The sequence below is a fragment of the Ramularia collo-cygni genome, assembly GCF_900074925.1.
Source record: "Ramularia collo-cygni strain URUG2 genome assembly, contig: RCC_scaffold12, whole genome shotgun sequence".
NCBI lineage: Eukaryota > Fungi > Ascomycota > Dothideomycetes > Mycosphaerellales > Mycosphaerellaceae > Ramularia > Ramularia collo-cygni.
Window position 1 is genome coordinate 511,571 of NW_019716266.1, and position 13,009 is coordinate 524,579.

At 52.6% G+C, this 13,009-nt stretch overlaps 4 protein-coding genes; 1 reads left to right on the forward strand and 3 right to left on the reverse strand.

The window, feature by feature from the left end:
* Positions 1–1,080: 1,080 nt before the first annotated feature.
* Positions 1,081–2,667, reverse strand: RCC_07722 (uncharacterized protein; the record flags this gene model as incomplete). Its single annotated transcript, XM_023772976.1, has 1 exon — positions 1,081–2,667. One exon carries the CDS (start codon positions 2,665–2,667, stop codon positions 1,081–1,083), a length of 1,587 nt encoding a protein of 528 aa, XP_023628744.1.
* Positions 2,668–3,242: 575 nt separating this feature from the next.
* Positions 3,243–4,878, reverse strand: RCC_07723 (related to ceramide glucosyltransferase; the record flags this gene model as incomplete). XM_023772977.1 has 2 exons in its annotated part: positions 3,243–4,698; positions 4,748–4,878. 2 exons carry the CDS (start codon positions 4,876–4,878, stop codon positions 3,243–3,245), a joined length of 1,587 nt encoding a protein of 528 aa, XP_023628745.1.
* A 266-nt stretch (positions 4,879–5,144) lies between these two features.
* Positions 5,145–7,127, forward strand: RCC_07724 (uncharacterized protein; the record flags this gene model as incomplete). Its single annotated transcript, XM_023772978.1, has 1 exon — positions 5,145–7,127. The coding sequence occupies one exon, from the start codon at positions 5,145–5,147 to the stop codon at positions 7,125–7,127; it is 1,983 nt and encodes a 660-aa protein (XP_023628746.1).
* A 2,466-nt stretch (positions 7,128–9,593) lies between these two features.
* Positions 9,594–12,484, reverse strand: RCC_07725 (related to LAS21 transferase, adding a side chain to the GPI core structure; the record flags this gene model as incomplete). XM_023772979.1 has 3 exons in its annotated part: positions 9,594–11,837; positions 11,908–12,199; positions 12,255–12,484. 3 exons carry the CDS (start codon positions 12,482–12,484, stop codon positions 9,594–9,596), a joined length of 2,766 nt encoding a protein of 921 aa, XP_023628747.1.
* Positions 12,485–13,009: the final 525 nt, after the last annotated feature.

A 13,009-nucleotide genomic window follows, 5' to 3' on the forward strand; every position in this document is an offset into this window, starting at 1 on the left:
CGCCTGTCCCATATCTTACACTTTCAAGTCGATTCGTCAGATTTGCTAAGAGCTGTGCACATTGGCAATGGAAACAAGCCCTTGCAAACTTCGTGGGAGCCATCACGGGAGGGACGTTACAACTCCGATGCACGACGACGCTGTGTGTAAATGGCCGCGGGCCGACGGCGCATCATGTTTACGAGCCTGACGTCCTGTGGTCCTAGTAGCGCGAGTTGTGGCGTAAAGATGGGCGGGAGGATTTGAGATCGGTGAGCATGGGAGTGTAGCCTCCGGACATGATCATGGCAGCCTTTCGTTGGCATCGGCAAGAATTGTACATTTCCGCCGGGATGAGAAGGCGGTGTGGCTTGTGACGATGAGGTGATGACATGAAGAGCCTGAGAATGAAGGAAGATGCACTTGATCTCAACGGCATCGATCGCCTCGAGTGCGGTGAGGTAACTTATGCGTGCGAGGTGTCGAGCTCGCCTTCCTTTGCCGTGAGCAAGCAGATGATGTCCTGGGCTGACTTTCCGCTGCCACGCTGAAGTACTGGGTACGCTGAAGGGGCCGATGGTCCTGCAATTGAAGACGACATCGATCCATTAGCTCGCGCCTCGTCGGCTCTGTTACCTAGCTGCGGAGACCTGGCAAAACATCACATGGCAAGCAGGACGGTGCATGTYACTGCTTTTACTTGACTCGCATGCTGCTATGGAAGATAAGCTTCCGTTACAGGTGAGGCTATGATGTCGAGCTTGTATCAGGGAGACTTCTGATGATGAGAATAATCGTCAATGTGACAGCACCGTTCAAACCCTCGATTGCTGCCCTACTTCAATGAAGGCCGCCCACGAACCCCTGCAGACAGCCGAGAGATGCCTATTGGAGTGGAGAAGAGATTTGCGATTCGATGTTCCGAGTGTGGCCCATGTAATCTAAGCGCGCCCAGATGCTTCTAGACAATCATGACCACATGCCTCACTGTCCAGGCTGTTCGTCGCAAGCCATGAGCCAATCTCGATCGGAAGTCATCTCCGAACAAGAACTGTCAACCGCATCATCTCGCTCCCCTCGACTTGATCGCCAGAAACACCATCAACGTCCGCAGTGCATGACYCAAGAGGACCCTTCTTGTAGGAGCCTCACAGTCGTTCCCGTCACCTGCGTAACCTTGTCCTCCAGCAGCGCGAAGATCTGATCGAGAGCCTCCCGCCCTCCCGCACAAGCGCCGGCTTCGAGATGTTGCAAGATTCCGCTCATCGTCTTGAAAGACTTTGTGCGACGTCTGTCAGCTGGAAGAGCCAGACCAGTGGGGCAATGGTACAGCTTCACGGCATGGGCCGGGGAGTTGAGGTGCTCCGAGAGAGAGTGTTGCTGCCTGAAGAATTTCTCACACCCGGGTTCAGGACATGACCAGTCTTGCCGCTCAGTCGCAGGGGTCATGATGGTGGGAGAGGGGCTGGAGCCACGAGGGGTGAGGTTGGCGCGAGCAGCATTGGTGTGGGCGGTGATGGAGGCCCATTCACTGGCTGTGTGTCGGCTCGAGACGACAGTGGAGCTGGCAAGGGAGTTGGTGCGTGAACGAGAGTAGGTAGAGGCAGTTGGAGTAAAGACGAACAGTCCTTGGTCATTGTCTGAGGTGCCGCTCTCCAGGTCCGAAATGTCAGTTACTCGGTCAGATGCTGTCGAGCCATCTTGAATGGACAGCGCAGTCAACAGGGAGGCGAGATCTCCGGAGGACTCCAAAGATCCCGCGAGTCTCGCTGCGGCGCCACTGACAGTCTCAACGTTCGCGAGATTCGTGATCTGCCGCTCAGTGTCATGCTGATGGACGAGCATGTCCACCTGCGCGCGATTCATACCGCTCTTGCATTTGCCGCCTTCGAGGTGAAAGAGCAGCGCGGATGGGGACGTAAACGTTCGAGTGCATTCTTCGGACATGGGACAACGCAGATCGCTGAGCGGGTTGTGCTTGACGGACTTCTTGTGCTGGTACAGCCCATTGATAGTCCTAAAGCTGCGATCGCACTCGTGACATTTCTTCTCCAGTTCTTCTTCCGGTGTGGCATGACTGCGCTGAGGGTTCGACGCCGCCCTCGCAGCAGCCATAGCTTGAGCTTGAATAGCACGCTCGACATTCGCATGTCCTTCACTGTTCAGGTGGTCGAGGAGTGCCACTTCGGATTTCAATGCTCGGTTGCATGAGGTGCACTCGAATCCCGTGACGTGTGGCGAGGCCTTGATATGCTGCTGCAGCTGAACATTCGAGGCGAAAGAAAGAGAATGCTCCGCGCAGTAGCAGTGCAAGGTCGCCTGTTGGTGGCCCTCGAGATGAAGAGCAGTAGGGAAGCTCTGCCGACAGACCGGGCAGGAGGGATGCTTCGCCGCTCTATGCATTGCCAAACCATGCTCGTTAGCGAGCGTGCTATGGCAGATCGTACAGGTGTGGGCCGAAGGTGATGATGAGGATGTTTTTGGTGTCTGCATCAGTTCAAGTACTTCGAAAGATCCGATGTCTTGCGGATGCGCATCTTGCTCGTGGTTCTGCAGGTCCTGCAGGGTTGCAAAGAGACGATGGCATGAGCAACGGAGCAGGTGGCCTTGATCATTTGCATGCTGGACCATCATCACCTGAGTGCTGAAGTCGCCGCCGCACAGGCAGACGGTATTGGCGATGCTCATCCTTGCTGTAAGTTGTGGTCAGTATGCGCATCTGTTGCTGAAGTGCTTTCGACACGTACCAAGAGAAGCCGTCAAGCTTTTGCGGATGATGTTTTCTCCAGACGCGCGGTGTTGTGATGAAAGAAAAGGCGTCGTTTGTTGAGAAAACGCGCTAGTGTGTAAACTCTCGTTTGGGAAGCTGGCTTGGCGGATCTGAAACTTCACGTCCAGATAGAGGTATCCAGGGTGGGGGAGGCACTGCGCACAAATGACGGCATCGTATTCGTTCAGCCAACCTGTAGCGAGACCGCAATCGTAGTTACATTGCGATGCCGGGAGACGACATCCGCGCTCCGTGTTCTGCAAGTTGCGACCAACATGTGTGTGAAGCTAGAGAATGGCGAGAACTTGGCTGTATATGGCAACAGCTTCAACAAGCCGGCCGCACATGACGAAGGAATCTGAGACATCTGCAAGACTCGCAGCACGACCAACCTCTTTAAGTAAGAACGTGAGACGGCACGGGAAGGAGATGAGTAGAGAAAAAAGTGACATCAATCTGAGCGTCGGCACTTACATGTCGTACCCTCGAGTCTTCAGTCTCTCCTCGCCTTCCTATCTGCAGGCGTCGACGTCCCACTCTTATGCCCATCTTCGGCCCTTTGAGCGTCTATTTCGTGCACCTTCATGTCCATACCAACCCAGAAACGCTTCCCCCTCCACTCGACAGTTGCACCTCCATATATTGCCCAGAACCAGATTGGGAAGGCTAGTGTCTCTCGCCCGAACCAGGCGAATACCCACTCCGTGAAAGGCCTCTTGTGCCCAGGTTTGGGTGCCCTAGCAAAGAAAGGGGTCTCCTCGTCAACGTCAATGGACGCCGCGGAATGCAGCTTCAGATACAGTATCCAATCCACAGTGCACCACGCCGTTATGCTCAGCAGCCAGAAGATCGCAAGTGCAGTCCAAGTCTGGGGCAATCCAGTCCAAGGCAGCGATGTGGCGGCCCAAGCTCCATACGCTGAGCAAAGAAAGCTTTCGGTTCCGGGCTCCACCATCGTAGCGAGGGTTACAGTGAACTTCCTCACCCGCAGCCAGCGAACACGCCTACGCCAATACTCGACCAGACTCATGTTTGCCATGGGTTGAATTGCCAAGTCTCCAAACAGGCATGCGTGCTTGCCCATCTTCTCACCAGCGACCTCCTCCGGAACAGAGCTCTTCCAGAGCAGGTCGCCAATCAAGTGGTCTTCGCAGATGTTTTGGTTGAAAAAGTCCAGGCCAACATTACCCTCGTTCTTTTCTGCTGTCACATGATCGAGATGACTGCGACGGAACATGGTGCTTTTACCAACAGAGCAAGGAGCGATTAGTACGGTGTTGATTGCTGTGTAAAACTTTGCATGGGCGGTGGACATGAAGAGTTCCTCAAGACGACCGCCGCCGATTGAAAAGGGCGTGCGTTCGGAAGTGCCTTGCAAGGTGGCGCTGGCCGAGCTGGTTGTGCGGAGCTGAGTGCCCGCGGAGAGGAGCCCTTGAGATTCTTCGGTGGAAGAGCTGCTCTCGAGAACATCCACGACCAGAGGAAGCTGATGCACAAATTTGTTCCTGTGCGGAGTTCCGTGGCCTTCAAGTTTTGCGACCATTCTGCTGCAGACGCCTCGGGCTACCCACACATTACAGTCAATGATCCATATGAGGTCACCGATGGCTGTGCGGTAGGCACGACTCATGTTACGGATCTTGGGGTTTGGTCCAAGATTGGCTTGGCCATTGATCAGCGTCTCATCTTCATCCTCGACCAGAAGCTGGGCGTCAAAGCCAGGAAAGTCCTGAAGTAGCTTTTCTATGACTGGCAGAGAAGGATCTGAGCGGTCAGAAATGCAAAAGCGGATGTGCAGCTTTTCCCTCGGATAGTCTTGTCGGAAGGTCGAAGCCAAGCAGTCATATAGACGAGGTTCCAAGCCTTTCACCGGCCGAATCACCGTCACGTCGAGTGCCGAAGATGAATTGGGGCTTGCTCGCGGCCTTGGAGAAGAGTAGTGCCGCCATCTGCCAGTGAGTTAGCATCATGATATTGAATATCTGGATGTGGACGTACAGTTGCGTGAAGCCAATGAAGGAAACGAGCAGAACGGCGGTATACCAGACAAGGCACACCACGCTCACTGCCAGAGCTAAGGAGAAAGCTTCGCTTCCATCAATTGATGAGGACACCGCCGAAGATGGCATACGCTGCAGAGTCGTGAAGGGATGTACAAGCCCATTCCTTTGGCGAGATTCCGAGTGAAGTCCTTTGACGAAAAGAAAGTTAAACTTTTGTCGCGTGAGCGGCGCGTCGTCGGCAATCCGAGCCGGGATGATCGCCGTTGTTGATCAACATTGCCCGACGAGCACAGCTCCATCCACGAACATTGCCGACATCCTTACCAAACTACGAGGTAGAACCGTACGCCATTGGCAATCGATATAGGAAGCAGGAGCGATACGCCGTAACGATGCAGTCAAGTCCGCCGACGCGTGCTCATTTGCCGGCAACATCTCCAACGGCATCGGAATACTCACTCGATCTGAATGCGCTAGGTAGCGACGGCGATACAGACACGTCCATTCCCAAACCGCGTATGGATCGCGTCTTTTCGGAAGACATTGATGGACCCAGCGACTTTACCCAGAACATGGACATGTGGATGCGCGGCGGCAGTCTGAGGAAGAAAGCAAATGCAAACCCGGGCTCGCAAGCGCAAACGCAGACGCAAACGATCAACACGCAGGAAGATGTTGGTGAAACTCGTGAGCAACATGAAGAGGATCAATATGGCGATGGCGAAGGCGATGGTGATGGCGATGATCAGAGCCAGCAAAGCTTGCTGCATGTGCCCGCGAACAGCCACGAGGAAGAGAAAGCAAGTGCGGGCAATCATACCCCAGAGAACACCCCGCCAAAGGTGTCTGGCATGGAGAACGACGAGCACCAGTTCAGCTCCGAGTGGCACACATATGGGAGTGCGTCTACGCCAGTCCCGCCTGTACACAAACAGTTCCTTCAGCCGACGGTCGAGGATCACCACAGCGAACTCACACCTGCCCGCCATACTCCAGGCCATACCGTGCGCGGTAGGCCCACGCGCTCTTTCCACGATATGCAGAGACGTTCAAGTCTTAGAGAGGAGGAGTCTACACCAGGCCGCGCATCGAGTCCAACGTTCTCGCCCGTGCGGTCTCCAGTCGTGCAACGCCGAACCTCTGGCCAGACAATTGTCAATGACCAGGAACGTGACAACCTTGAATCGCAGCTGAGACAGCTGCACGCGAAGTGTGAACAGCTGGAGCAGCTCAACAGTGCACTCAAGAATGCACTCGACGAGGAATCCCGCATCAGGCGACAAGAAAGGGCGGAGTTCGATGCGCACATGAAAGAGGCCGCTCGTCGGGAGCGGGATCTCACGGAGATGAAGGAGGCAGCTTACCAACACAATGATGATTTCCGACGACAATTTGGGGAGATGAATGAGAAGCTCCACACGACGACGGAGAAGTCGGAAGAGCAGGCAAAACTTGCCAGGACGGGAGCACAAGAGATGGTTCACAAGCATGCTGCTGAAGTTGAAAGGCTGAAAGGGCTCTTGTCTCGCCAGACCTTACAACACAAACAGGAACTCCAATCTCTGAAACAGGACCTGGAATTGGCTCGTCGCAACACGAACAATGCCGAGGCTACGAGCCGGGTGCACAAAGAAGATCTCAATACGCAGCGAGAGGATCATGATCTCGAGCTGGAGCGGATGCAGGCTGAATTGCAGAATGAGCGTGATGATGAAGGTGTTGTCTCGGAATTAGAGCGTCTCCTCAAAACTGCGAATGATGACATACGACGCTTAACWGAGGCTAGTGGCAAGATGAAGGAGGAAGTTGAGAATTTGAGGGATGCATTGGCCAAAGTCAAGCGAGGTCACGATGAGGAGGCGACCAGAATGGCTGCTGAGAGGACAAGAGCGGTCGATCTCGCTGCAGGTCTCCAGCGGCAGGTGCAGGACCTCAAGACCCAATTCAAGGACGTGCATGCTGGCCACGGAGAAGAGGTTCAGAAAATGAAGGCGGCGCATGGCCTGGGCAATGAAACCTCCTCACAGGAACTGGAGGTTGTGAGGCGCGAGCTGGACGCAAAACAAACCGAGCTGAACGAGGCCATTCTCGAGAGGGACGATGCTGTGGATGAGCTTGAATCGTCAAAGGCCGAACAGGAAGAGTTGAGGAATCAGCTTGAAGAGCTCGAGGCTTTGAACATCGAGCTGGATGCGAGAGTCTCGGAAACCGTGCGAAGAAGAGAAGAAGTCTGGCGTAAGAAGCTTGAGAAGGCGGATGAAGAACGCAAGGTCATGGTCAAGACGCTGTTGCACCAGTGGGGACGTGAGGAGTTGGGCAAGGAGTCACCGCAGAGATATGCGTATAAGCATACGTCCAGTCCGGCGAAAGGTTAAAACGATTGTGGCAATGATCAGACACAACTGTATTACTACAAGTCCTTCGCTGCCATCGCTTCTTGCTGCTTGTCTCTCCCTCTTCGTCCCTGTTCCCTGATTCCTCCTTCAGTCTTTTCCTCTACAACACAATGTAAAGAGAGTCTCTGGTACTCAGGCAACAAATTCCGTCTACCATCCTTCATTCTCTTGTGCACCTATCATTGTCCTCGAATTTACGTTCGCACACACGATGTGACAGCACTCTCGCACTATCTTGTCCTCTCATATTATTTTGTCCTCTCATATTATCTTTTCCATTCCCCTTTCCGACCTATGTCTGAGGAGTCAAACAAAGCTCAGCACCTCCCATCCATCTGTAGCGGGCTTTCAATCAGTGCAAGATTTCTCATATCGACCTGTCTGAAAGCTCCCTCTTCCTTGTATTATCTGGCACGCTGAGATGGAATGAAAAGTCATATTCTGAGCCAGGCAGACATTGGAGGATTGTAGGCAGTTCATGCTTTCCCGTTACCTCTTGTCGTGCCTCATGTTTACCCGTTCCCTGACTCCCATGATGGGACTTACACGTATGATCTAACATTGTAAATGTGTGAGCTCGTTCAATGATGCCTTCTTTCTGATAGAGGCGTTCACTCTCAGTGCTCTTAATTTCTCGTTGATTCTCCCGTCCTGGCTCCATCGATGGCTTGACTATACACGACCCAAATTTCGAAGTCAGAAACTTTGAACGTTGCATTGTGGTCTGATACTGGAAATCATTGTCGATGTTGCGATGTCTCATTCGTCTTTTCTAATTCCTCTCTTGATATGCATAGAATCTGACTTTGGATATCAGCGACCGTTGGATAATACGTTGAACAAGAGTCACTGCCTGAATTTTGAAGCGTCAATAGTAGGAGTGACATTTCTCAATACATGTTTGATCTCTCATAGCATGAGGGCAGAATTGAAAGTCGAGTTCTCTAGATATCAAGCCCCCAGGAGGACTGACAGCTTCCGATTCCGGCCACCAGTCAAGGACCGGAGTGATAGAGATCAGGAGATCAGAGTCCACTGTCTGTATTTCGATCTATTGAGCTAGGTCTCTGTCAAAGGAAGCATGTGGTGTTACCTGCTCGACACCGCTTTCCATCAAACTAGATACCTGTGCTGAATATAACGCAGGGGCCAGGAACATGAACAACTGTGCCTAGAGAGCTGGACCAAATAGATTGACGCCGCTGAGATGACTCTGAAAGCTCTTCTCTCGACAAACTTCGGAATGTCCCTCTCCAGATCGCGAATTTGACGCTCATGGTCGCGAGTATCATGATAGGAACGTGCCATCCAATTCTTCTTTTGTAGTCTTGCTATGTGGTGGTGCTTGGGATGAAGGACATCTGACACCAAAGGCTACMATAGAGGAATGCTGCGATGTGATGAGGTTGTTTTCCAGACCCCATGTTGAGGGACGCTCAACTCAGATGGCAGGCTACTGAAGGGGTATCGTAGTTATACGGAGTCTTGGTTGTAGTGTCGACGTGGCTGGCCTGTGAGAATCTGATCTCAAGCGCTGTGTGTTTACTGCGGAGTTAGGTTCTGGAGGTGTTGATGATCTTGCTTATAGGGGGTCATTTTGGGAGATCTTGGCTCCGATCGATGGTGGTCGATGAGGAAAGGTTGAAAGTAAATATAGCTGGTTTGTAACCATTCATGGACTTTGCGATCTTAGGAGAAAGTGGCGGTGCTCGTCAGTGATTGGTTTTGCTTGTGATCGACTTCGATCGAAGTGCCCGAAAGGAAGATGTTTTGGAGTTCCTGACTTCAATTGCTCGTAGTCGACGAACGATACTCGATTGAGGTGACCTTGCACTCATTGCTCAAGAAGCTGGACTTGCAGAACATATTCTGATCGCTGGCGGTCGAAATATCGTGGAGGGTGTGAATAATCTGGCTGCAATGTTTAGCGATCCATCACTGGAACTGAGACCACCGTCGCTGTTTCGATAATAGAAGTTTGATGTGATGAACCTTGCCTTATACTTTGGTGGACTGTCCTGGAGATTTTTGAGCTCAGTCGCTGCTTGGAAGGCGGAAGCTGGATGTGAATTTGGATATGGTATATTGAGCCGTCCTCCTTCAGCCCAAGAAGCTCTGGCCTTGATCGCTGCAGTGCATTCTMGACATACTTGCTGCACGATAGCTGGCTCGGATCCGTGTTGAGTAGGAGAGGATGTCGACGAAGCTTGATATGATGAGTCGTGAAATTGTTTTGTAGGCGTACTGGCTGATGTGTGTAAGCTTGATGCAAGTTGATTCGTGTTTTGAAGCGTGAGATTCGAGGTCAGTATGCATTCAGAGGATGTGAGGTGTGTGTGAAGTGATTGACATCTTGATACAGCTGTTCCGTGTTTGTTCCCATCAGCTTCGAACACCCGCCGCCGTTGGCGAATTGAAGGCATCGTACTGTATACCTACTAACAGTCAATTGATACTTGCCAACCAATTCAGCAAGCTCCCAAAACCAATATTCACAACCAGATGCCAGCCAATACTCCACGCCATAGCATACAAGTACTTTGGACTAAAGACCGTCCAAATGAACAAGTGCGTACGCAGAGCCGTGCAAGCCGCCATGACGGCCAGCAAACTCGTGGACATGAACGCCGTCATCAAAGATACGTATGTGAACCATGTACCTTCAGGCCCATCGGTCTTCTCAGATCCCATGACACTCCGAAGCGTGTCTTCATGCAACTTCGTTCTCTCACCATCGATCCACTTCCGGCCACCGTGGGCGTCCGCTTGCTGCCTGGAGGAAGGCTTGCTGGTCAGCAGTAGATTTGCTGCGCTACACCACCATATCGGAGCCGTCCAATTGCTGGCAAAGAGCAGAACTCCAACGGCTAGGACGTTGTAGTCGGAGACGCCGTTGTATGCATTGCTGAGATCGATGCTAGAGATTGAGTTGGACCCTCCGGCGCAGAAGTAGTAGACGTGTGAGAACAGAAGAGTGCTGGTAGCAATCTGCACAACGGTTCTGCCTTTAGAGGTCGTGGTTGAAGCATGTATGATATATGCAAGAGCTTCTCTTTGGACCTCGAGACCCAGGAAGAGTGGGATGTTTGGTGCTCGTGTTTGTATCATCAAAAACAGCGTCAGAAGATGATGCAGACGCTCTGCTAGAGAAGGTAGCAGTCCAGCCTCTTTCATCCCGACCTTGGTGCTTGCTCGTGCTGAGTTCACGGAGAGCACGACGACAACAAGCGTAGCCAGACCCAGCGTGATGAACGCAAAGCGAGCTTGCGAGACCAAATCAAAAGGCTCGCTCCATTCTCTGATCTTCTCCGCCAGACCTTGAACGAGCTCAGGAGCATCTGCTTGCGTGAAGTTGAGCTTGAAAACGATGGCAGGAACGACCAGAGCTACAGCAGCCAGTACTGACATTTCTGGCTCCAAGATGCCGGCAAAAGCTCGTCTGACAAGCGCGAAGCCATTGTAACCGAATGCGCTGAGCACCAGCAACCACATGGTGACGTGCGCATTTGGGAAGAGGGTGTGGACGATATCGTCCGCTCCGGAATGCTTTTGCCCAGTCTGATTCCATCGCACGGCAAATCGATGTACCGCGAGCGACGCTACGGTTGCGAGCGCAACTTGAGTCCTTGCTGTCGTGCTCCGTACTGTGGACACATTGCTCGCTCCGAGAAGGGAAATCCAGGCAGGTGTAATCCAGTACCAGAACTGCTGCTCCTCTTCCACGTAGCTGCTTGCAAACATCATGACTCCATAAAGAACGCTCGTGAAGGCAAAAAATGTGCTTGCAGTTGAAGACGGCCACGACGCAGGGAACGAGAGCAGAGTGAGCATGATGATGGCGGCGGAAAGGATCATGCCGATGACCATGCGAGGGATGTTGTACGAGCTCGCCGTGCCACTCAAAGAGTCTTGCGCAGTGAGCAAGAACTTATTGATGGCCACCTGTGCGTCTCTGGCCTGCCGCTGACTTGGTCGCTCATCGGCTTTGCTTTCCGCGAAAGCCCAAAGACAAGCGAGACGCTGTTCGCCTTCTGTCTTGTCCTCACAGAGTTCGTTTGTTGAAAGATGCAAATTGCGAAATGTTGAGACTGCTGTTCGGAAAGACTCCTCCCCGAAAGTGGCCTCAACAATCTGCAAAATCTGCTCGGCGTTCCTACGCAGGTGTTGAAGTGTCTCCTCCTCTGACCAAAGGCCGGAAAGCTCAGGGATGGACGTCCCGAGGCTATTGCGCGATATGGGGAGTCCCATCATTCCCGCAAGCGTTGGTATGAGATCACTCTGTTCAACYTTGGTGTAGTAATGGAACTCTGTACCTGCCTTTGGCGTCGTAGGACATTCATACTCTCTGCTCTTCCGCATCCTTTTCAGCTTCGGGCTCGCGAACAGCAATGCAGGCTCCGTCTCTCCAGGTCCACTCCCACCATGGTTGCCTCCGGCATTCATGCCGTGATCTCCAGCCACGACAAGCAGCGTCTTCGCATGATGTGGCTCCCGCTCCATGGCCTCGTAGATCATCTTCACAATCCCATCCATCTCCATCTGTTTGGGAAGCATGTTCGGTCCCTGTGGTCCAGTCTTATGTCCAATGTGATCCAGTCCAAGGTAGTGCATAATCATCCCATCCCAATCATCCCGCTTCAGTTCCCCAGGCACATGTCTCGTCACATTGTTGTCAACTTCGGTGAAGTCCTGCAAAAGAAAAATTGTATATCTCAGCTATGTACGCTACCAATAACGTACCAGGGCCAGTTGTACTGACCGAAACGAAGAAGCTGCTCGTGCCGTCTACCCGCGAGAAGAAGTCGCCGGGAAAGAGCTTGAGCCATGTGTCATCGCCGTAGAAGACCAGCTTCCCACCTTTTGCTCGGATCTGCGCCAACCAGGTATCTTGTGTGGCAAGCGAAGAGGATGTGTCACTCTCAGCAAAGTTGAGAATCAGATCGAGAAAGGAAGGTACGGAGCCGGTTGTCAGGGCTTTGACACGAGGCATGGTGACTGTCGGAGGCGTGGCATGGGCTGTGAAAGGGATGGCCGCGCCATTGCGGATGAGCCTGCTGGCTGTTCAGTGGATGCTCATCCGTCTGTCCATTTCTTTCCAATGCATACCCTTGGGTGTATTCGAAGCCAGAGTCGTGGCCGTATACAAAATCGCTTCGCAAAGCGTCCACGACCATGAATATCACACGATCGAATGCAGCCTCGGGGGCGCCTCCATCGCCTTGCTTGAGGGTGGCTAGACCTGGCAGAACGGGCTTGTAAGGAAAGAAACCAGAGGCAAAGACCAGCACAGCGATTGGCAACAAGATGTTGGCCAATACCAGAGCGGTTTTGCGCATTGCGGACGGGCGCAGCATATTCGTGAAGTGCGAGGCCTGCGTTCCGTACTACGCCATAACCGTACAGTGCTGACGGGAGGGAAGGTAAAAAAATGGACAAGAAAGGGCAATAATAATGAACAGGATGATCCGTGTCAACACAGTACAGTACGTGTCTCGCCTCGCGTAGTTCTAAAGGAGGATCGGAAGCCGGCAAGGTTTTGATCGTCGGCTGGGATCCGAATCCTTCGGGTGGGGGTGTGAAAATCGGTTCGAACCTCACGTCGTCTTCACCCTATCACCACAATCCTACAAAGATTGATCGAGCTTGCCGTTGAAGCGTTGATGGAAACTTCCTTGAATCACAAAGTCAGGAACGATTTGAGGGGCGCGTGATGCATCTCCAGCGAGCACCTGGTTCGTATGGATTGATGGAGAGAAAGACTGCCTGGGACGCAGCTCCTGTCTGTTGGACTCCAAACCATCGTAATATACACAATCCTCATTGCCTGCCTTACTATACTTACTATACCTCCCTGCTTTGAA